The sequence below is a fragment of the Mangifera indica genome, chromosome 4 (genome assembly GCF_011075055.1).
Source record: "Mangifera indica cultivar Alphonso chromosome 4, CATAS_Mindica_2.1, whole genome shotgun sequence".
In the NCBI taxonomy this organism is placed as follows: domain Eukaryota; kingdom Viridiplantae; phylum Streptophyta; class Magnoliopsida; order Sapindales; family Anacardiaceae; genus Mangifera; species Mangifera indica.
Window position 1 is genome coordinate 15,519,070 of NC_058140.1, and position 18,311 is coordinate 15,537,380.

The 18,311-nt window shown below is 32.7% G+C and overlaps 3 protein-coding genes across 5 annotated transcripts; 1 reads left to right on the forward strand and 2 right to left on the reverse strand.

Annotated features, from left to right (window-relative positions):
- Positions 1-2,306: 2,306 nt before the first annotated feature.
- On the reverse strand, positions 2,307-7,901 carry LOC123215120 (protein EI24 homolog). 2 transcript variants are annotated; one of them, XM_044635187.1, is made up of 12 exons: positions 7,715-7,898; positions 7,580-7,645; positions 6,538-6,688; positions 6,104-6,156; positions 4,475-4,603; positions 4,319-4,382; positions 4,044-4,129; positions 3,876-3,958; positions 3,265-3,341; positions 3,057-3,172; positions 2,635-2,740; positions 2,307-2,540 (listed from the first exon to the last, which is right to left on the reverse strand). In XM_044635187.1, exons 1-11 carry the CDS (start codon positions 7,831-7,833, stop codon positions 2,656-2,658), a joined length of 1,029 nt encoding a protein of 342 aa, XP_044491122.1. In that variant the 5' UTR covers positions 7,834-7,898; the 3' UTR covers positions 2,307-2,540; positions 2,635-2,655. The 2 variants fall into 2 exon arrangements, with proteins under 2 accessions (XP_044491122.1, XP_044491123.1); XM_044635188.1 differs by lacking the exons at positions 6,104-6,156; positions 6,538-6,688 and having other exon boundaries at positions 7,715-7,901.
- A 316-nt stretch (positions 7,902-8,217) lies between these two features.
- Positions 8,218-10,650, forward strand: LOC123213867 (cx9C motif-containing protein 4). Of its 2 annotated transcripts, none has more exons than XM_044633489.1 (2): positions 8,218-8,434; positions 10,259-10,650. In XM_044633489.1, exons 1-2 carry the CDS (start codon positions 8,349-8,351, stop codon positions 10,365-10,367), a joined length of 195 nt encoding a protein of 64 aa, XP_044489424.1. In that variant the 5' UTR covers positions 8,218-8,348; the 3' UTR covers positions 10,368-10,650. The 2 variants fall into 2 exon arrangements, 1 of the variants encoding a protein (XP_044489424.1); XR_006501767.1 differs by lacking the exon at positions 10,259-10,650 and adding an exon at positions 9,157-10,201 and having other exon boundaries at positions 8,234-8,434.
- A 145-nt stretch (positions 10,651-10,795) lies between these two features.
- On the reverse strand, positions 10,796-17,005 carry LOC123213866 (probable magnesium transporter NIPA4). The gene is made up of 9 exons (XM_044633488.1): positions 16,135-17,005; positions 15,359-15,415; positions 14,922-15,012; positions 14,684-14,844; positions 14,452-14,579; positions 14,216-14,353; positions 12,265-12,357; positions 11,372-11,477; positions 10,796-11,268 (listed from the first exon to the last, which is right to left on the reverse strand). Exons 1-9 carry the CDS (start codon positions 16,310-16,312, stop codon positions 11,159-11,161), a joined length of 1,062 nt encoding a protein of 353 aa, XP_044489423.1. The 5' UTR covers positions 16,313-17,005; the 3' UTR covers positions 10,796-11,158.
- Positions 17,006-18,311: the final 1,306 nt, after the last annotated feature.

An 18,311-nucleotide genomic window follows, 5' to 3' on the forward strand; every position in this document is an offset into this window, starting at 1 on the left:
GTTGGATTTGCTTCAATACCCAATTGAGGATATGTTCTTAACTTGGATTCTTTTGCTATTCTAGGATTGAGTCCCATTCCTTTCCGGAATTTGTATAGTGGGTTCTCTTAACCTATTATATTTTATCCTCGTTTTGTTGTTTTGCTTCTCTTTTTAGGCTCGAGGAGGAATATTGATGGTGTAAAGATAGATTACGCATATTTTTCCATTTTGTGATTTATTCTATTGAATGTTCATATAAGTATTGATTTGAATAATTATACATTCATTGATTCATTAATTTACTAGTTTTATGTGCATCAATATTTTTTTTATTTTCTTTTTCGGCAATTTTATAGAGTGAAATACATTTTAAATTAATCCATTATATATCTTCATTTCACAACAAGAAGAATTTGATGATAAATGTAAAATTATTGTCTCAAAAAATCAATTTTTGTGACAAAATTTGCATTGTCATACCACACTATTAAAAAATAAATTACAAAAATATTAATATTTTTAGTGAAACATTTGATTTCATTGCTTTTGTCTCCAATGAATTCAATTTTTAACTCAAAATATATATTCATTTTCTTAGTAAGTCATCAACATGGAATCCTCTTTTACTAGGATCCCTAAATTGTGTTATTTAGAAAGAACCAAATTCATGCAAGTGTCATAAAAATTTGTTATAGACTTTTATCAAATTTCAAAAATAATTAAAACATATGGGTCTCACTAAAATCAGGTAAAACATTAGGGTACAATTTTTTATTAGAGACAAGATACTACTTTCACACATTCTCCGTAATAAAAATTGTTATTAATTGAATATATATAAAAATAATCTTCCATTGCTCCGCTATTTGCGCAATAAAAAGCTAAAATTTGAAATTGATTTACTGATAAATAAAATAAAAACTCTAAAAATAAAATAATAATTATGTATAAATATTTTTTATACATAAATAATATGTTATTATATCATTGAACGATTTTAAATTAAAGATAAAATAATATCTAATTATATAATTATATATTATCTGTGTATCGAAAAAATATATATATATAAAAAAGTGTTACAATTCATCCTTAAGATTTGAGTAGAAAAGGGTACTATAGTAAAGTGATTAATTCTTTTGGGTGCCATTTTTAATCATCCAAAACAATTGGCTGCATTGAAACTTTGTACATGGAGAAGGAATTTGTTATAATTTTATAAACAAAGGAAAATTGAACTTTTATAAAGTATTATTTTTATCAGATTCGACCCATAAATAAATAATATTATTTTTAAATTAATTTATGCAACACATTTTGGGCCATTGCGATGATGTGGAATGAAGGGCTAGGATTGAATTGTTTGAAGCGGGAATGATCACGGTGGTGTTTCTGTTTGGGAAAATGGAGGGCCAGGATTGATTTGTTTGTTAGCGTGTAATTGGGGAATACGCGTTTCACGTGCACCAATGATTAGAGTAGTAAGTGCGTTTTTGGTTGTAAAGGAAAAAGCGCGTGGAATTTCACATGCATCTAAATATTATTTTAAAAGTTTTTCTTGGAGTCTTTTGTATCTTTTTCTGAATTAATTTTGAAATGTGAAATTAAAAAATAAAATTGATTTTTTGTTGAATAATTAAATATTTTCAAGGCAAAATTTATTCTTATTTTATGGTGTGGTGACCTTTTACCTATAATGAATCATGATTAGCTTACTAATCTGACGTCTATTTTTTTATGATTGAACTTTTTTCACAAACATGATTAGTCACACCTCTCTCATCATAACCTTATTCTTGATTTGATATCTTAATTTGGTCTATACAATAACGACAAATTTAATGTACATAATATCAAGAAATTCAGAAATATTTGATGAATTATATATGTAATGACATAAATGGATGCAAAATTTAATTTATTTAGAGAAATATTTTCTCCCATAAATTTCATAATATTACCCATTGGCCTCCCTTTGGTCTCCTCATTCATTGAATATTACACTTTTTTTTTTTTTTTGGGTTTGGTGTCCCAATGCCTCCGGAGGAGGTAATGTTGTTGTTCAGATACCATTGGTGAGAGCTTACAATTTTCTGGCAAAAACATTCTAAGGACATTATCCCATGGTTAAGTTTCTAAAAGAGTAATACTTCTACACAACTTGATGCGGGTAACAGTTTATAGAATAACTTTGAAGTGAGAAAAAAATTAAACAATCACCTCATCTAATAACAAACTGCTGCATTAGTTTGTACAGATAAATTAATGAGATTTAATTGTACACATAATTTTATTTATTCCTAGAAATGAGCATCAAAGATATGTGAGAGTTAAATTTTGGGATATTAACACTTTGCAATTGCTCAGGATTGTATTATGTACAAATACTATACAGTGCCACAGGTTATGGTTTATCTTTTTTCACAATTTTGCTTAGCTTACATGAACTTTCAGCACTAACTCTTGGAGCATCAGAGATCAGAGATTATTATAATACACCCATTGCTATCCTCCTGTTGAATAGAAGTGACTTGGTGGATTGAGCATTTGATTTGAACCTGATATGATTGACATGTTGAATAAGTATGCAATAATTCTCATTTCATGTAAGCTTACAGAAACTTCAACATTCAACAGACTTAATTGACTTACATTGCATAAATTAGGTAACCATCAAGACAGCTTTTTAGAGAGTGTGCCTTCTTGCTTCAGTTTACCACATTCAAGGTGGAAGTGGAAGAACGACAAGATTCTCAGCCTACAAATCAACAACAGCCAGCAACATTAGCCTCTACTGATAATGTTAATAGAACAAGTTCCAAGAGATCATGAAACCTAGATATATTAAGTCACTTTTGCCACCAGCTATCATAACAAGAAGAAAAATTAATTATTCACTGTAACATGGAAATCCATTGGAAATGGTAGTCGCCATAGAAACCATGAAAAGCTGGTCAAAGTGAGGCACATAAAATAAATTTATGATGCTTGACGATGCCTTCTGCAAGTTTATCAAATGAATCAATGTGAAGTTAATGTCCTGTGAGCGATATATAGTATTCGTTATAGCTTACGACAAAGTATCTGCAGCATAAAATATTGGAAGCCTCCCCAATCCGGCACCTTTCCATTCTCTTCTTCTTAAGGAAATATAATCCTCTGCCCTAGAGCCTGTTGCAGTAAGAACAAACTGAAAGATGCATCCGTCAGTAAAATAAATATAATCAATACAGATCAACTTTACCAAAAACAAAGAAGAAACTGGTTAATAAAAAGTTTTACCAATGGAAAGAGTATGGCCATGACTCCATAGCTCACAAGAGGTGAGAAAAAGAAAATAGCAAGAACACAAGGGCTTCCTGCAATGTCATTAAAGAGATTAGTACTATTGCATATGTCATCATAATCATGAATATAAGAATAATGCAAAAAGCCACTTATAACATGTTAATAAGATCATTAGACATATAACATATTCAGACGCCCCACTCAGATCAATCTTTCCCACAATTATTCACTTCTTCTGGTGATGTCAGCTTCTCTAAAAGCACCATTATAAACATCAACTTCATAGTTAAATATGAATGATTATAGACCCTTTAAAATGGTGGGAGTGAGCACAACATGGACAATATGGTGGAAACTACTGCATACAATGTCAATCTCACACAATTTAGCCACAATGCATGAAGCTTATTTGGTCAATCTCACTTTCTTAATAGTTAAGCCTCATTATTATAGAGTCTCAAATAATGCTATAGGAATTGGGGGAGCTGCAACAGCCAGTAAAAAAATAGTCATACGAATCTACAGAAATAAATTGTTATGTGAAATTCATTAGGATTCCAAAAGAGTAAAAAAAAATCCCATGAAACAAGTAAAATATATAATACCAAAACCAGCAAAAAATGCCCAGTTTGATTCAAAAAAGTCAAGCCTTTTGTCCAGACCCACTTCAGAAAAGTTCCACTTGTACCTAAGAAGTGCAAAAGCTGAATCAACAATTATCCAGTTAAGAGAAACTACAAAAACAAAACAGCAGTTACAGATTCACTACATACTCAAAACAGTAATAGGCATACAGCCAAGCTAGAAGTAGGAAATTAATTGCCTTTCCAATGTAGGGTATAAATCCCGTTGCATAAACCTGCATACAGTTCAAAAGACTATGACGACTGCCATCAAAAAGATAATTTTTGCAAATCAATAGCACACTATATCTGTTGAAAGAAGTATGGGGTATATGAACACAGGAATAATATAGACTAAGACCAACATTATATTATTGAAGTTAAAAAAGGAAAAGGTAAAATTTATATAGTAAAACATATCTCACCTCCAAAAAGAAGAAGCTTAAAAGAAGCACTGAGTACACTTGTTCACCTATACCAATCATGATACTGCAGAAAAAATAATCCAAAAAGTGAACTCTATCCGCTGTAGGGAAAACATAGTTGCTTATTCGACAATAAATGCCAGTAACCAACAGTACCCTCCAAGGTCAATTGATCTATCTTTCTGGTCTGCATTTTGTGAGGTCTCTTTTTGTCTTGATGGTTCTGGTACAGTCTGCATTGATCTTCCCATTGCAGCAAACCCATACTTAGCGATGTCATTGTACCTAGATAATTACAATTTTTTTAAAATAGAGATTTTGACTAAAAGAATATCATAGAAATAAATGGTAAACATCACATAACACATGCATTCACAGAATAGGAAAACATAGAAGGCAGAAATAAATAGTAGATCAAATACTCCAATATCCAGCCCCCTTACTAATTATGATGTCACAACCTAGAAGCAAAGTTAAAATACTCCCATTGACAGATTATTTGATCTCAAAAAATAAGGATTATAATATACATTTTCCTTCAAGATACAACACAGAGAAGGTTTACAAAAAGTATATTGACTGAAATATAGGTCATAAAATATGGCAAATAAACTGGTCATAATGATTCACAATTTAAAAAATATATATATATAAAAGTAAATTTTGAATGAAAGTTTGAGTAATATATATCAATGCATCTTGCATATTTGATCCCCCATAAAGAAACAACCATATGTAAATTTTAAATGATCAATGCTTGAGCAAAAAATGTGAAGCCCAAATAAGATATAATTATCATAGCCCCTTTAATCAAAATAATACAAAGATGTGGAACCTTGGTGAAATTTACAAGCTGAACGTGAATTAGAACATACAAAATAGTAGCATAAGGTCTTTAGTAGCTAATTTGCCTTCTTCCCTTCTCCTTATATCGGAGTACCTAATCCTGGTGGTTACCTTGTACCCGAAGGGGGTCATGGGGTATAATTATTGGTCAAGGGGCACATTAGCAGACAGTCTCACTTTCTCTCTCCACTTCCCTAAGAATGGCTACAACTTGCCACCCATATTGATTTTAGGCCCTAAGGCCACTTCACTGAATTGGGTTGGAGTTAAGTTACTTAAGGCTAGTCGTCATCCATTATTGATTTAATTTAGCCTTTATATTTTGTGCCCAACATAAGCCCCTCAAATCCCTGATTATCACATGAATTTAGGGATTTTGATTTGAGCTATCTTTGGAATCATATTTGAATTTTGAAATTCTTTTGAATGAAATTGATCATGTGCACTTCTCATTAATTGATGAAGATTAATCACGTGCACTTCTCAAAATCTCATGATATTAACCATTTGGTAATTCTTTATAAATATACCAGCATGCAACCCAACCCTTTATTTACAGAGTTAAGGGGTGAAGATTAATCATGTGCACTTCCCAACATCTCATGATATTTTACAATACTGTGATAAATGATTTTTTTATCAATGTATTCATATTTATTAAATAAATTATCAGATAAAAGTGAGAGTGGTGGCTTGTATTTGTATCAATAGTTAGTGTGTTAAAGACTGTTTTAGTCAGGAGTCCTCAAATATCTAACGATTAGGTTTCAGTAGGAATACTATTATTTTTTTTCAATGTACGAATATAACTTAAAACACAAAAAAAAATATGATAATCTACACTAAATTCTTTATTATAGTAAGCTAGGTGAATCAAAGAAGATAATCTACTAATCTACACTTTAACAAATGAAGGTAAAAATCAAATGTAAAACATACCACATAGTACTAAGAATAATGCTGAAAACGTACAGTGGGTAAAACCAAAATACCTGCAATTCATGAAACAATTAATAACCTTACCTGATGCCAATTGAATAAGTGAGTACAACTAGTAGTGTGCTCCAGGAATGAGAATTATATACTTATATGATAATAAATATAGAACAAAGCTATAGATCAACAATGAACCATCCATAATTAAACGCAACATCTGGAAGTTCAAAAAACGCCAAGAGCTGAAATTTTACCATAGCCATGAAACTCAACTAACTTCAGATAATTTTTTGAAAAATGCATGTTTATCCATAACCCACCATAAAATTAATTGAATAGCATAGAAGTAGTCATGGAGAAACTAATTAAATGGTCTTTAAAAATTTTAAAAGTGTGAGAACATGAAGCAATTGACAAGATAAATATGTTGTACTTACATAAAGGAGTTGTATGAGTGCAAGACGTAAGAATGAATAAAGCTTTATAATACCACCATGAGAGCAAAGTTCTTGAGAACTAAACTTCGAGCAATTATCAGGTAATATCCACAGCAATGTAGGGGTTACAACAGAGTACAGGACAAATATACTGCATGGTAGTTACAATTGTAAGAATAATTAGATCATGATATTGTTCATAACATGATTCAAATAGCATTGATCATCAACAAGTGAGAGCACTGATTGATGACTAAGTATAAAAGAATACACACAAAAAAGTTGCATGAATATAAAGAGCACAACTAATAAATTGAGGTGAAGTAACTTTACATATGTGGTAGTGACCAAAATTACAAAGAGAATGAGCTAAATGTTATGGGCCCAAAGTTGAAACTCCTGCTCATAAAACTGAACATTCATAAGTCAACCAGTACTGCACATGGAGTGAACACACAAATGTGACCAGTTGCAGAAAGGAATGGAGGGAAGAATCAATCCATTGATAAGAGAGAAGGAAAAGCTATCCCTCTTGAGCTTAATAAAATCAATCCTCTCAAAAGAAAAAGGATTAACAAAATCTATTCAGAAAATTTATCCCATCATAATATTTTGCTTCTACATCAAAACAACAAGATGGATAAAGAGATGCCCGCACCTACTCTTATCTTTTCACTCCAAACCAATCCTCTCCTATTTTTTTCTAATTTTATTAGATATCTCAGCTGCAAGAATTAACTACAACATGAATTCTGAGTAAAAGTATCCGAATATTTTAAAAAAACTAATCTAATCAACACTCTAACTCAGCCTTAAGAAACAAAAAAATTAAACTAAATAGTAAATTGCACTAGCAGTATCATCACTCTTAACTATATCCAATTACCATGAACTCAATATTTAATTCAAAGTAAAGCTTCTATTTTTACTAATTTTAACGATCAATTTAAAAGTAATAATTCTACCACAAACAGCTAAAGTTTAAAAAAACAAAAAAACAATTGATCAAAAACCCAATTAAACTCTCTAATAAATTAAATACCTTCCCAAGAAGATAAACCCATTCAAGAGAAAACACTGCCCCGTTCGAACCGTCAGCTTCCTCGACCTAAAACAACAAAACAAAAGTCAACAATTGAAGAAGAGTGAAATAAAACCGCTGTTCTTTATGCACAACCTGTGACAGAGAACGACGACTCTGTGGAGACAACAGGCTTCTCGGAAACCCTCGAGCCATAAAAGCAGAGCTTGTTTTGATTTCGATATCAGAAGATTCATTAACGTTGAAATTTCCATCGGAAAATCTTCACGGAGAAATTGAAGAAAAGCTCTTAGCTCACTTTAGTTTTTAATCAATGTCTTGGATTTTGATTGGGCCACGTCGATTTTACTTTTGACCTTTTTGTGAAGAGGCCCATTTTGCTTGGAGATCACACTAGTTAAAATAAATTCTAAGCTGATAATTTTAATTACACAAAAAATTTAATTGGTGAAAAATTATCTCCCTTTCATCTTCGATCGTTAATTACTTAAAATAATAATTTTAAAAATATTATTTAATAAATATAATTAAATAATTTTAAACTAAAATAAAAAATATTTAATATTATTTATACATAAATTTATTTCAATCGTTTATAAATATAATAATTTTCTAAATTACATGGCGAAGCGAGAAGCTTCGAAAGTTGAGTTCGGTTCGGTTGGGCTATTTTAAGGTACAAGCCTGTAAAGCTATCAAGCGTGCTTTTATAGAACTCTTCAAAGAATAAAAAATTAAAAAACTTAACGGCGAGCAAGATCGAGTTAAAATGGCACAGCCCTCCAAAGAGCCATGCAAGAAAGAGGCTTGTGACATTCAGGCCTGTCTCACCAAGAACAACTTTCTCCCTCAAAGGTACAGCTTTTCTTCGTTTATTTCATCTGGGTTTTCATTGCAAATTTGATATAAATGAGGAATCTTTTGTTATGAATGTGTAGATTTTAATGCTGCTGAAATGGGATTGTGATATCTGTGATGTTTTTTTGTATATTATATAGAGAAGCTGATTGAGTTGACTGATACTTTGCAAAGTTTTTTATTAGAATGGCTTGCTTTACACTGAGAAGAATTTAGTATTTCAATGTATTGAAAATTGTTTTTTTAACCTTTTTGAACAAAATATACATCGAAATTCATTTTTTTCTCGCAGTGTCAAACCTTTGATCGTGAGTTCAATGTTATGATTTTTCAGTAAAGAAATAGCGAATGTTAAATTTATTGGAGAGAATTGTGAAATTTGGGACCTTTTTTGGTATGAAGTAGTTGTAATTTCAGTACAGAAATATGGGTTCCTCCAAGTCAAATCTTGGAGTTCTGTTTCACTTTGTTAATGAAGGATTATGTTGGGGCTTGCATTAAAGGAAGACACTGAGGACTGAGAGTCTTTGGAAAGACCATAATTGACTGCATTTGATGCAGTTGATTATTTCTGTGCGTCTAAGACTTTCAGTGGCTGGAGTGTTTGTTATTTTGTGTCTGTGACTCTGTGCTGCTATGGTGCATGTCAACTAAAGCACCTATTGATCAGTAAGAAGGATGTTGTCTCTTGATTACATTTCAATGGTTTATGGCTTCAGGTGCTAAACATTTGTTCGTTTTCAACCCTATTGGCCTCATGAACAATCTCAGCTTGTCCTCTACATTCCAACTCATTGATCCCCAAAATTTAGTGTTACACTGAAGTGCTTCACTTCAGATTGAATTGTTGTAAATTTAGTCTAGCATGCCAAGTGGGCTTGCATTGGTATGACATAGACAGAAAACGATACATTAGCAAGCTCATTAGCTAATCATCTGTCAAGGTTTCACTCTTAGGAGAATTAATTTGTCAATGCAAATTCCAAGTTTTCTTTCTCATCGTTTGCAATCTTATGGTTTCTATGTCATCCCAAGTGGATATTACACTTTTCTTTATGCTGCTTAATCTGTATAATATGTGCTTCGCTGTAATCAATTTTCATTGCATTCTCTATATCTTCTTGAGATCTGACTGTCAACCCAACTCTAAAAGGCTTTATGGCCTTGTCGGTTTGACATTTTCACATCATCCTCTCACTCTCTATTTAGCCCATAGAGCATGAATTTGCTACTAGGTTCTTGTCAAGGGACTTTTATTGGGGCATTTTTTTACTCAACTTCCATTACCCACCATTTATCTCTACGTCCCTATATGTGTGTAGCCTTTTTTTAGCATAGATAAGTAAATGAAAGTTCTAAATCGGGTTTACTGTGGTGAAAAAAAAAATGATCCTTGCTATTGGTACTAAGTGGACAGTTTCCATTGTTAACGGAGGAGGGCCGGATCTTCATCAATGTGCTATGAATCATGCAATAAACCTTGCTAGATAGCTTATGTAATTCTTCTCTGATGCCGTCATAGCCATATTTACTTTGTAGTTAACACGTGTTCAGCTATTCTAAAAGTGATCACTTGTAAATTTGAGTTTTTATCAGCGGAGAGACACTAACTGTATTTTTGTGTATAGTCATGTTTATGATTACTCAAAACCATTTGTAGCTTCATGGGAACCACAGACAAACTTGCTTCAAACATTATGTTATCTTTTTGTATGCTACGGCAGTTGTAGTATAGTCACTCTTTTGCTGTTGTTGGACCACAAATTTATAATAGTTTGCTTACCATATGTTTTTGTTGACTCGTGTTTTTAAATGGCATAGGTGCCAAAAAGTTATTGAGTTGCTTCAGTCTTGCTGCGAGAAATGCAAAAATGACTCAATGCATTGTGCTTCGGTGTCCGGCCTTTTGAAGCAAATAGCAAAAAAATAGCCTGGACGTGTGTTTGGATTAGAGACTGGAGTCTAAGGAATGAAGAACACAATCAGAAACCATTTTTCTGGCCGGGTTCTCTTGTAATAAATAACCAACAAAAACATACAAAAAACTTGTTGACTGTATTGTTTGTAGAGGTGGCAGAAGCAAAAGTATAGCATAAAGATAAGCATAGAATACTTTTAATATGATCTTTATTCTCCCTGTATTCCTATTCCTTCACTTGATGATTCCTTAACATCTTCTATCTTAACGACAAAGGGTCTCTATTTTGTTCTTTTCTCTTTCTCCAAGTTCTTGCAAGAAAGATTCATGACTTGTTCACTTGAACTGACTTGCAGAATCCAATTCCTAACCATAAAAATAGTCAAAAGACAGAGACAAAAAGCACCTAAACATTCTTTTGACATGGTATTCATACAAAATGAAAGAAAGAAAAGATGCCTCTGATGATATATTTCTGGAAATTTCAGTTTACAACTTGGTAAGAAATCCACTAAATTATTGGCAAAATGGAGTGACTGATAGACCATGAATAACAAACCTGATCAAAATTACAATGGCCAACGCCTTCTATAGGGACAGCAGTGAGAAACTGTATAAAATGCAATAGCTGAAAGCTACAAGACTCGTTGTGAACCCAAAAGGGGAAAAGGAAACGATAATTTTCACCCTTCAACCGTTTCCCAAAAGAATACCATGAAATACAAGTTGATGTTGAGAAGTTTATATCTAGAGTATATAAATGTTTTATGAATATCAGAACAGGTAGGTCGAACCAAAGGATATCACGGTGCTCTGATTGAATCTTGTCGCCTTAGAGGTATGCCTTCAGATCTGAAGCCATCCTCATCTGCATGCTTAGGTAACCGCATAGACATAGATGTCATACCTGTACCTGATTTTGTAGGTCCAGGATAAACTAATTTAAATAAAAACTAATTTTAAATTCCTAAGAAAAAAAGAAACAACCATTTCTGAGAACCATAATAAGCGCATACCATCACCCAAGTCCTTAGTTTTGTGAAGAAGAAAAGTTCCTGAAAGGATAGTCACGAACCCACACATTTCAGTGACAATCTGGGTCGGATTCTGCCTATCCCAATCCTGATGAAAGAAGGAAAATTAATCAACCATGTGAACTGAAATTCAATCAAAGAAATTCCCAGTCAATGAGTGGAGGATGATTATGCAAACTGTATTTAAAAAAAAAAAAAAAATGATCAAAAGAGGGGGGGGAGGGGGGCGTTTCCAGTCTGATGAAATACATTAGACTTATTTTACCTTTGTACACTTTTGCAAACTCATGGTGATAATTGAACTTAAACCATTATGAAATATATTTTGCAGCACATGGAATATTCTAATCATTTGCTAGTTTATATTGCTCTAAGGATCTACTTCCAAGGAGTAGTGGAATTTCCAATAATTAGGGAGAGTAAAAAGAATTAATTACAAAGATGATTTAAAATGAAAATAAAATAGTTATACAACCAGAACAAGGGTAATGCTGGAATGGATTGGGGTACACAGAGAAATTAGGATATTTAAAAAAATATTACTGTATTTTATTTAGAAATAGGGTCTGATAATGATAAGATAAAATATGGGGCAGAAATAGCATTATTCTTTTATATAACAAAACCAATCAGTTTATACACAAAGAAAGCCTCAATTAGCAGGATAATAGATAACAGAACTAAGAATCTGTGCAACCAAAATGAGCAATCAGTTTAGACAAAGTAAAGAGTGAAGGGGTTTGGGGAAAGGATTTGTTGTACTACTAGCTTAACTTTCAAGGTTTGATAAAAAGGCAGTAGCTAGCATCTAACAGATTTAAAATTATACATTTAACAGATCATATTCTGACTGGCAGGCAGACTGAAGAATTTACCTTAAACATGATCACACTAGCCACAATGGTAAGCGATGTAAACATGACATAGTAAATTGGTGACACAACAGCTGTGTTAAAAGTGTCAAGTGCCTGCATTAGGAAGAAATATGTTAATGATTGAAGAAATCATAAAGACCAAAAAAATCTGAAACCACAGCATGCAGATCTTGACAGGGTTGGGGAGGGCAAATTGAAGGATGATTTTAGCGAGGTCCATGCAAGTACCAGATTGAAGGCTTACTTCAGGGTCCAACCCTCAAAAGAGCATATATATATACAAGTTTAAGGATAGGAATTTGGCAGACAGGTGCCAAATCTAGTAACTCAAAATATCATACATTCTGTCACAACATGATGTCTCACATTCCTGGATACAATATATAACCAAGTAGACCAAAGTGCTGGGTTGTCATTGTACTAAAGACATAAATATCCTGGCAACCACAGCATTGATTCACTCATGCCTCCACAAAAAAATTGTAATTTTCTTTCCAAAAGGGGTTGTCACCCAACATTAAAGCCACAAAACCGGTAAGTCCTTCTAAACCACCAGTTTTTCATGAAAGTCGCTAGGAAAGCAGTTTTTGCTACCAGTCCTGGATGGTGAGTGTATGCAATTGTGAATTACAAAATAAAAGCAGTCCAATATTATAAAGCTGATGAGAACTCAGCTCGAGCAAAACAAATAGAGCAATAGTCTTGAGAGAATTCCATTGCACAACCTATCATTCATAAACTGCATAAGGTTTGCCCAGCTCATGATTTTAGAAATTACTCTGCCCTACGAAACTGTAAAACCATATATCTGATCACGGCCAACTGCCTATAATCTAATTGATTCCAGCAAATCCATAATAATCTACATCGACCTCCGTTATTTACACTTCACCTCCCCAAGTCTACCATTTAAATATATAAAACAGCCCTATTCACACAAAATTAAAAAAAAAAAAAATCCTACTCTATAATTTTACTTTGCATGCCTCCATATGATTACATCACGTCATGGCATCTGGTAGCATATCTAACACATATAATAGACATTTGTTGCATCCCAAACCAAAAACAAACAAGTTAACATTGCGAAGAACAAAATGTATGGTCTATTACACTATAACCAAGAGATTCTTTGTACAGCATGAAGCTTTATGCTCTGCCTCAACCTGAAGAAAGCAATCCCCATAATAGCACAGCCTAAGGGATGAATATGCAATCAAAGATCCATCAATAAACCATTTCACAATTCCTCAAGTTCTTTTAGAAAATCTCATGCAAACCCAGTTAGTCTAGGAAAGCCAGAGAAGTTAATATGTCACTCCACTCAAGATTCGACTCCAATATTGAAAACCAGAAGATCTGAAGGAAAACTAAAGCTATGTAATTAAAAGCTATAACACTTCTCAAATCAGCATATTCATTTATTCACATAAAGTACACAGCTATGCTAAGCCCACTTCATAATCTTGCAGCATGGATGCCTTCTGAGGGCATTGGGAGATAGACCTCTACATAACCAGCAAGATCTACTACCCCTATAATAACTATGTTGTTTTATTTTATAAGATCCATCATTATCCAATGTGAGCAGAAATTTTCAGGCAAAGCATAAGCGATGTTTGTCACAAACATAACCACGAGGACTTTTTCACAAAACAAGACTCCTCATCATCATCTGTTCATCCCAATTTTGTTTTAGAAATTGCCTATAATGGCTTTTTGTCTCACTTCCAAGATATCTCATGAATTTTAATGCCTTTCTTTCAAGTAGCCCTTCTCATTTGACAAAAGGGCCATTCAGTTTCCCGCTTGAGTAACTTAACAACAGAATCATTTGAACCCACCTAGTGTGATATACCAATACAGACAAGGACCACAAGCTTGCACATCAGGAGAATATCCTTACAAGTATATTGGGCATAAATAAGAACAGAGAAGAAACAGCCATTACCTTGTTCAAATAATTCATTTGGGTAATCACACAAGTAATTACAATTAGAGTGAATGCCCATGTTTGGGGATATATTAGCTGATTCATTCCAGATAATGTTAACTTTAGAGCAATTCCTAGAGCTTTAACACTCATAACCTGTCAAAAAACACTGTCATTACAAACACTAGACAGGAAATGCAATGTTAAACACAAACACAATTAGAAAGTGCCAAAAATGAAGTACCAATACATACCGACAATGAACCTACAAGAGAACAGACTCCAATATAAGCCATTATGTGCGTCTGACCATACTCTGGGATAAATTGGAATATAATGATAAATACAGCTGTTATGACCAAAGCCGCATACAAGAGAAAAGCTGGAAAGAAGAAAACAATGTCATCAAACTCATTGACCTGCAAATTTAACAATAATTGCAGGCAAGAATGAATATATAGACAAATATTTTAAGTAAATAAACACCTGGCTCTGTAGCAAGATTCCACACTTCTATTACAGATGTAATTTCACGTTCTTGAGGAGCATGCAGCACAATCGTTGTAGAGCCCACAACACAAAGTGCACAACCAAGAATACCAAAAATATGTAGTTTCTCATGTAAAATGATATAAGCAAGTACAGCACTACAAGAGAACACCATAGTCAGCACCAACCCATCACCAGCAAATCAAACCTGAATTTGTAACACATTTCTCTGTACCTGATAATAATGCTGAGAGCACCAAGCGGTGTAACCAATATAGCAGGTGCAAATGCATAAGCAGCAAAATTAGCAATTTCCCCGACAATCACTGTAAAATTAGCTTTTGCCCATCAGAATAATCATACTTCACAACAACCATAAACTGAAACAAACCAAATAGTTAACTCAATATAGAAAATCAAAATTAGCAACTATTCCAATTAACTTCTATAAACTTACATCAGATATCAATAAGGAAACTGTTATGTCGGACACAAAATTCAATTAACAGTTTCATAATGTCTGGAAGTTCTCACACTAAAGTCATCCAAGGCCCATAAAGAATAAAACTTATGATATATTTTCTATTGCACTAATTTATACTCAAGGAAAGAGAAAACCAAACATTACTGGAAGTTGTTAAGTGAAAAAAAAGATAGTCAGATTAAACTCACTTGTTATCATGCCCACCCACCATAGTGGCTCATACAAGTAAGAATATCCTCCAACCCCTACAAAACAATCACCAATTCAATTTTAGAGTAACTTTATTCAAGATAAAAGCAAAAATTATACTAACAGTGACTGCTCAAGAAAACTAACACATATACATCTAGAGCACGTCACTATAAGATTATTGCATAGTACAAGCAAGCATATATCACAAATTACACAATGAAAAAGTTAATAAAGTCAAAAAACCATAAGTCATCAACCATTTTTTTTTGAAACTGGCAGCATGTCAGCATTGATTATGTACATTTTTAGAAAGCACATGAACTTCTCTTGCACACAAAATTCATTTATACAAGATACAGATCAGAAATGTGATTCCAGAGAAATAAAACTCCACAAAAATATGGCAAACCCAACAAAATTAGGACAATCACTTTAAGTTGTCTTGCCATTCAATGAAAAGAGGCGTCATCACATAAAAAACAGTACCAGTTTCAGGTTCACCGCATCAACAGATCATTTCTATATTTTACCAATCAATTTTCAGAGAAACAAAATAAGTACCACTGTACCAACAGAAATTTCCTAAAATTAAGCCCACAAGTTTTCATTTTACTAAATACCTGAAAGTTCAGAACCACAAAGAAAAACAAAACAAATGCCGCCCACCGTGTGAAAAGAAAGGCAGGTCAACTCGACTGGAACCAGTCCAGAAATTGTATCGGGGCAATTACAACAGAAAAACTATTTAAAAAACGAAATAAATCAAACATACCTGCTCTAACACCAGAAGCACCCGCTTTCTTCAAGCCCTTCTTCTTAACAATGAAACTAGCACCAATAAACACACTGGACGAGAGAGCCAAAACCAAACCTTTTACGTTATCCGATGACATGCCATCTCTCCAGCTCTGACTTGTCGTTGCCACTGCTAAAGCCTCCGTTGCCGCCATTCACCGACTGCCGGATTTTTTAGTCAGTCGCAACAGTTCCGACAGAGACACCAAGTCCACTTCAACTCAGTCGATACTTAGTCGTTTCACCACAGAAAAGTGCTTCTCCGATATGATAGAAATGGAATCCTGATTACTAAATCTCTACGCAAAGATGGAATCCTAATTACTAATCCCTACTCAGGTCCAACAAACCAAGATCTTAAAAACACGATTGGAAAGATACAAATAAAGCTGTTGATATGGATTTGTCTTCAGTAAAATCCGACGTCGTTTCAATCAATCAAGATTACGTTTATCTTCCCCAGGTCCGGTTTCCACACAAAGGAGATCTTGAATAAATGAAATAAAAAAGATGTGGAAGAAAAACTTTAAACTTCGGTCAATTCGACGTCGTTTGAAAAAAAGATGACTTTACTCTGTTTGAAGTTTGAACCGAGGGAGATCTTAGAGAGAAGAAGAGCGTTGGCTTGAAGTTGAGTTGAGTTGACTAAGCGGTGACTCGAGGCGAATGGATCTCGGAAGATTTGGAAAGAAAGAAAGAAAGAAACCAGTGGAAAGAAGATTTGCGTTGCGGTGCGGTTGAATAAAACGGTGGCGTGTCGATGGATAGAGAGAAAGAGCGTTTGATTTGGGAAGAAAAACAGCTGTGAATGGGAAGTAGCATAGAAGGTGTGGAAAGTTTTGAAAGGGAAGTCAAAAGAAAAAATATTAACTTATTTATTTCATTTAAATAATATCTCAATTAAAATACCAATAATATCCTTTTATTCGATAATTATATTTACAAAACTATATAATTATGATGAAGAAACTTAATTCCATATAATAAAATACCATATTATTTGTATACAGAAATAGTTAATTATTTATATTGTCTGTTGTGTTAATTATGAATTCATAGACATGGAAGAAACTATCAGCTGGACTTATTATGAGGTTAACTTAATGGTCAAATTTTAAAGGCCTAAAATTAATAAGAATTTTTATTGTATTATTAGCGATATTATTTCTATAATTACTAATATTATTTGAAACAATCAAAAATTTAAAACTTATTTTACACATTTTAAAAAATCATTTCCTCGTCTAATTTCAATTTTATAATGATTTATAGTGCGCCTATACTTTAATCAATTATGAAGGGAAAATCAATAAATTTGAGCTCCATTTACTTGGCCCGGGGTGGATTTTGGTTTGACTTGTGAGGGCTTTTAAAGTTTATAAGGAGGCCGAAGTACTATTTTTAATCCAAATTTTGATAAATTTTTTAAAATCACATTTATAAGATTAAAAATTTAAAATCTTATTTTATTTATAAGTCAATTGTAATTAAAAATTTTTGTTAGAAATAAGGAAAAAATCATCATTTTATTAATAATATTAAAATATATATAAAAAATTCATTATATTTCTTTTATAAATTTTAAAAACTAACGATTATACTTTTATTTAAAGTTTTTCAACTTTAAAAAATCATTTTTTTTCATCAAACTTAAGGTTTTTTTTCTCCCCTCAGCCACAATCTCCAGCGTCGATGACCTCCCTTCTCCACTTTAAAATTTTGGTTGGCACATGATAGGACATGACGATCTCCCTCTCCAAATCTCTTTTTCGAAGATCTTTTTATTAACATGAATAGACTAATCTCTTTGTCTCTTTGTCCCCGACAAAGAGATTTAGAGAGCGAAGATTGTCGTGTATCGACCAATATTTTAGGGTGGAGAAAGGAGGTCATCAATGTTGAAAATAGTAGCGGGAGAGGTGAAGAAAAAAAAAATATAATAAATTAAATATTTTTAATATTATTAATAAAATAATAATTTTATCATAATCTCAAACAGAAAATTTTAATAATAGTTGATCCATAGGTAAGACTTTCAACTTTTTAAACCTTGTAAATGTAATTTTAAAAATACATCATAACTTTGGTGAAAATAAGTCCTTTGGCCTCATAAGAAATTAGTAATTCATTTTACAATTGATTATGCTTTCATTT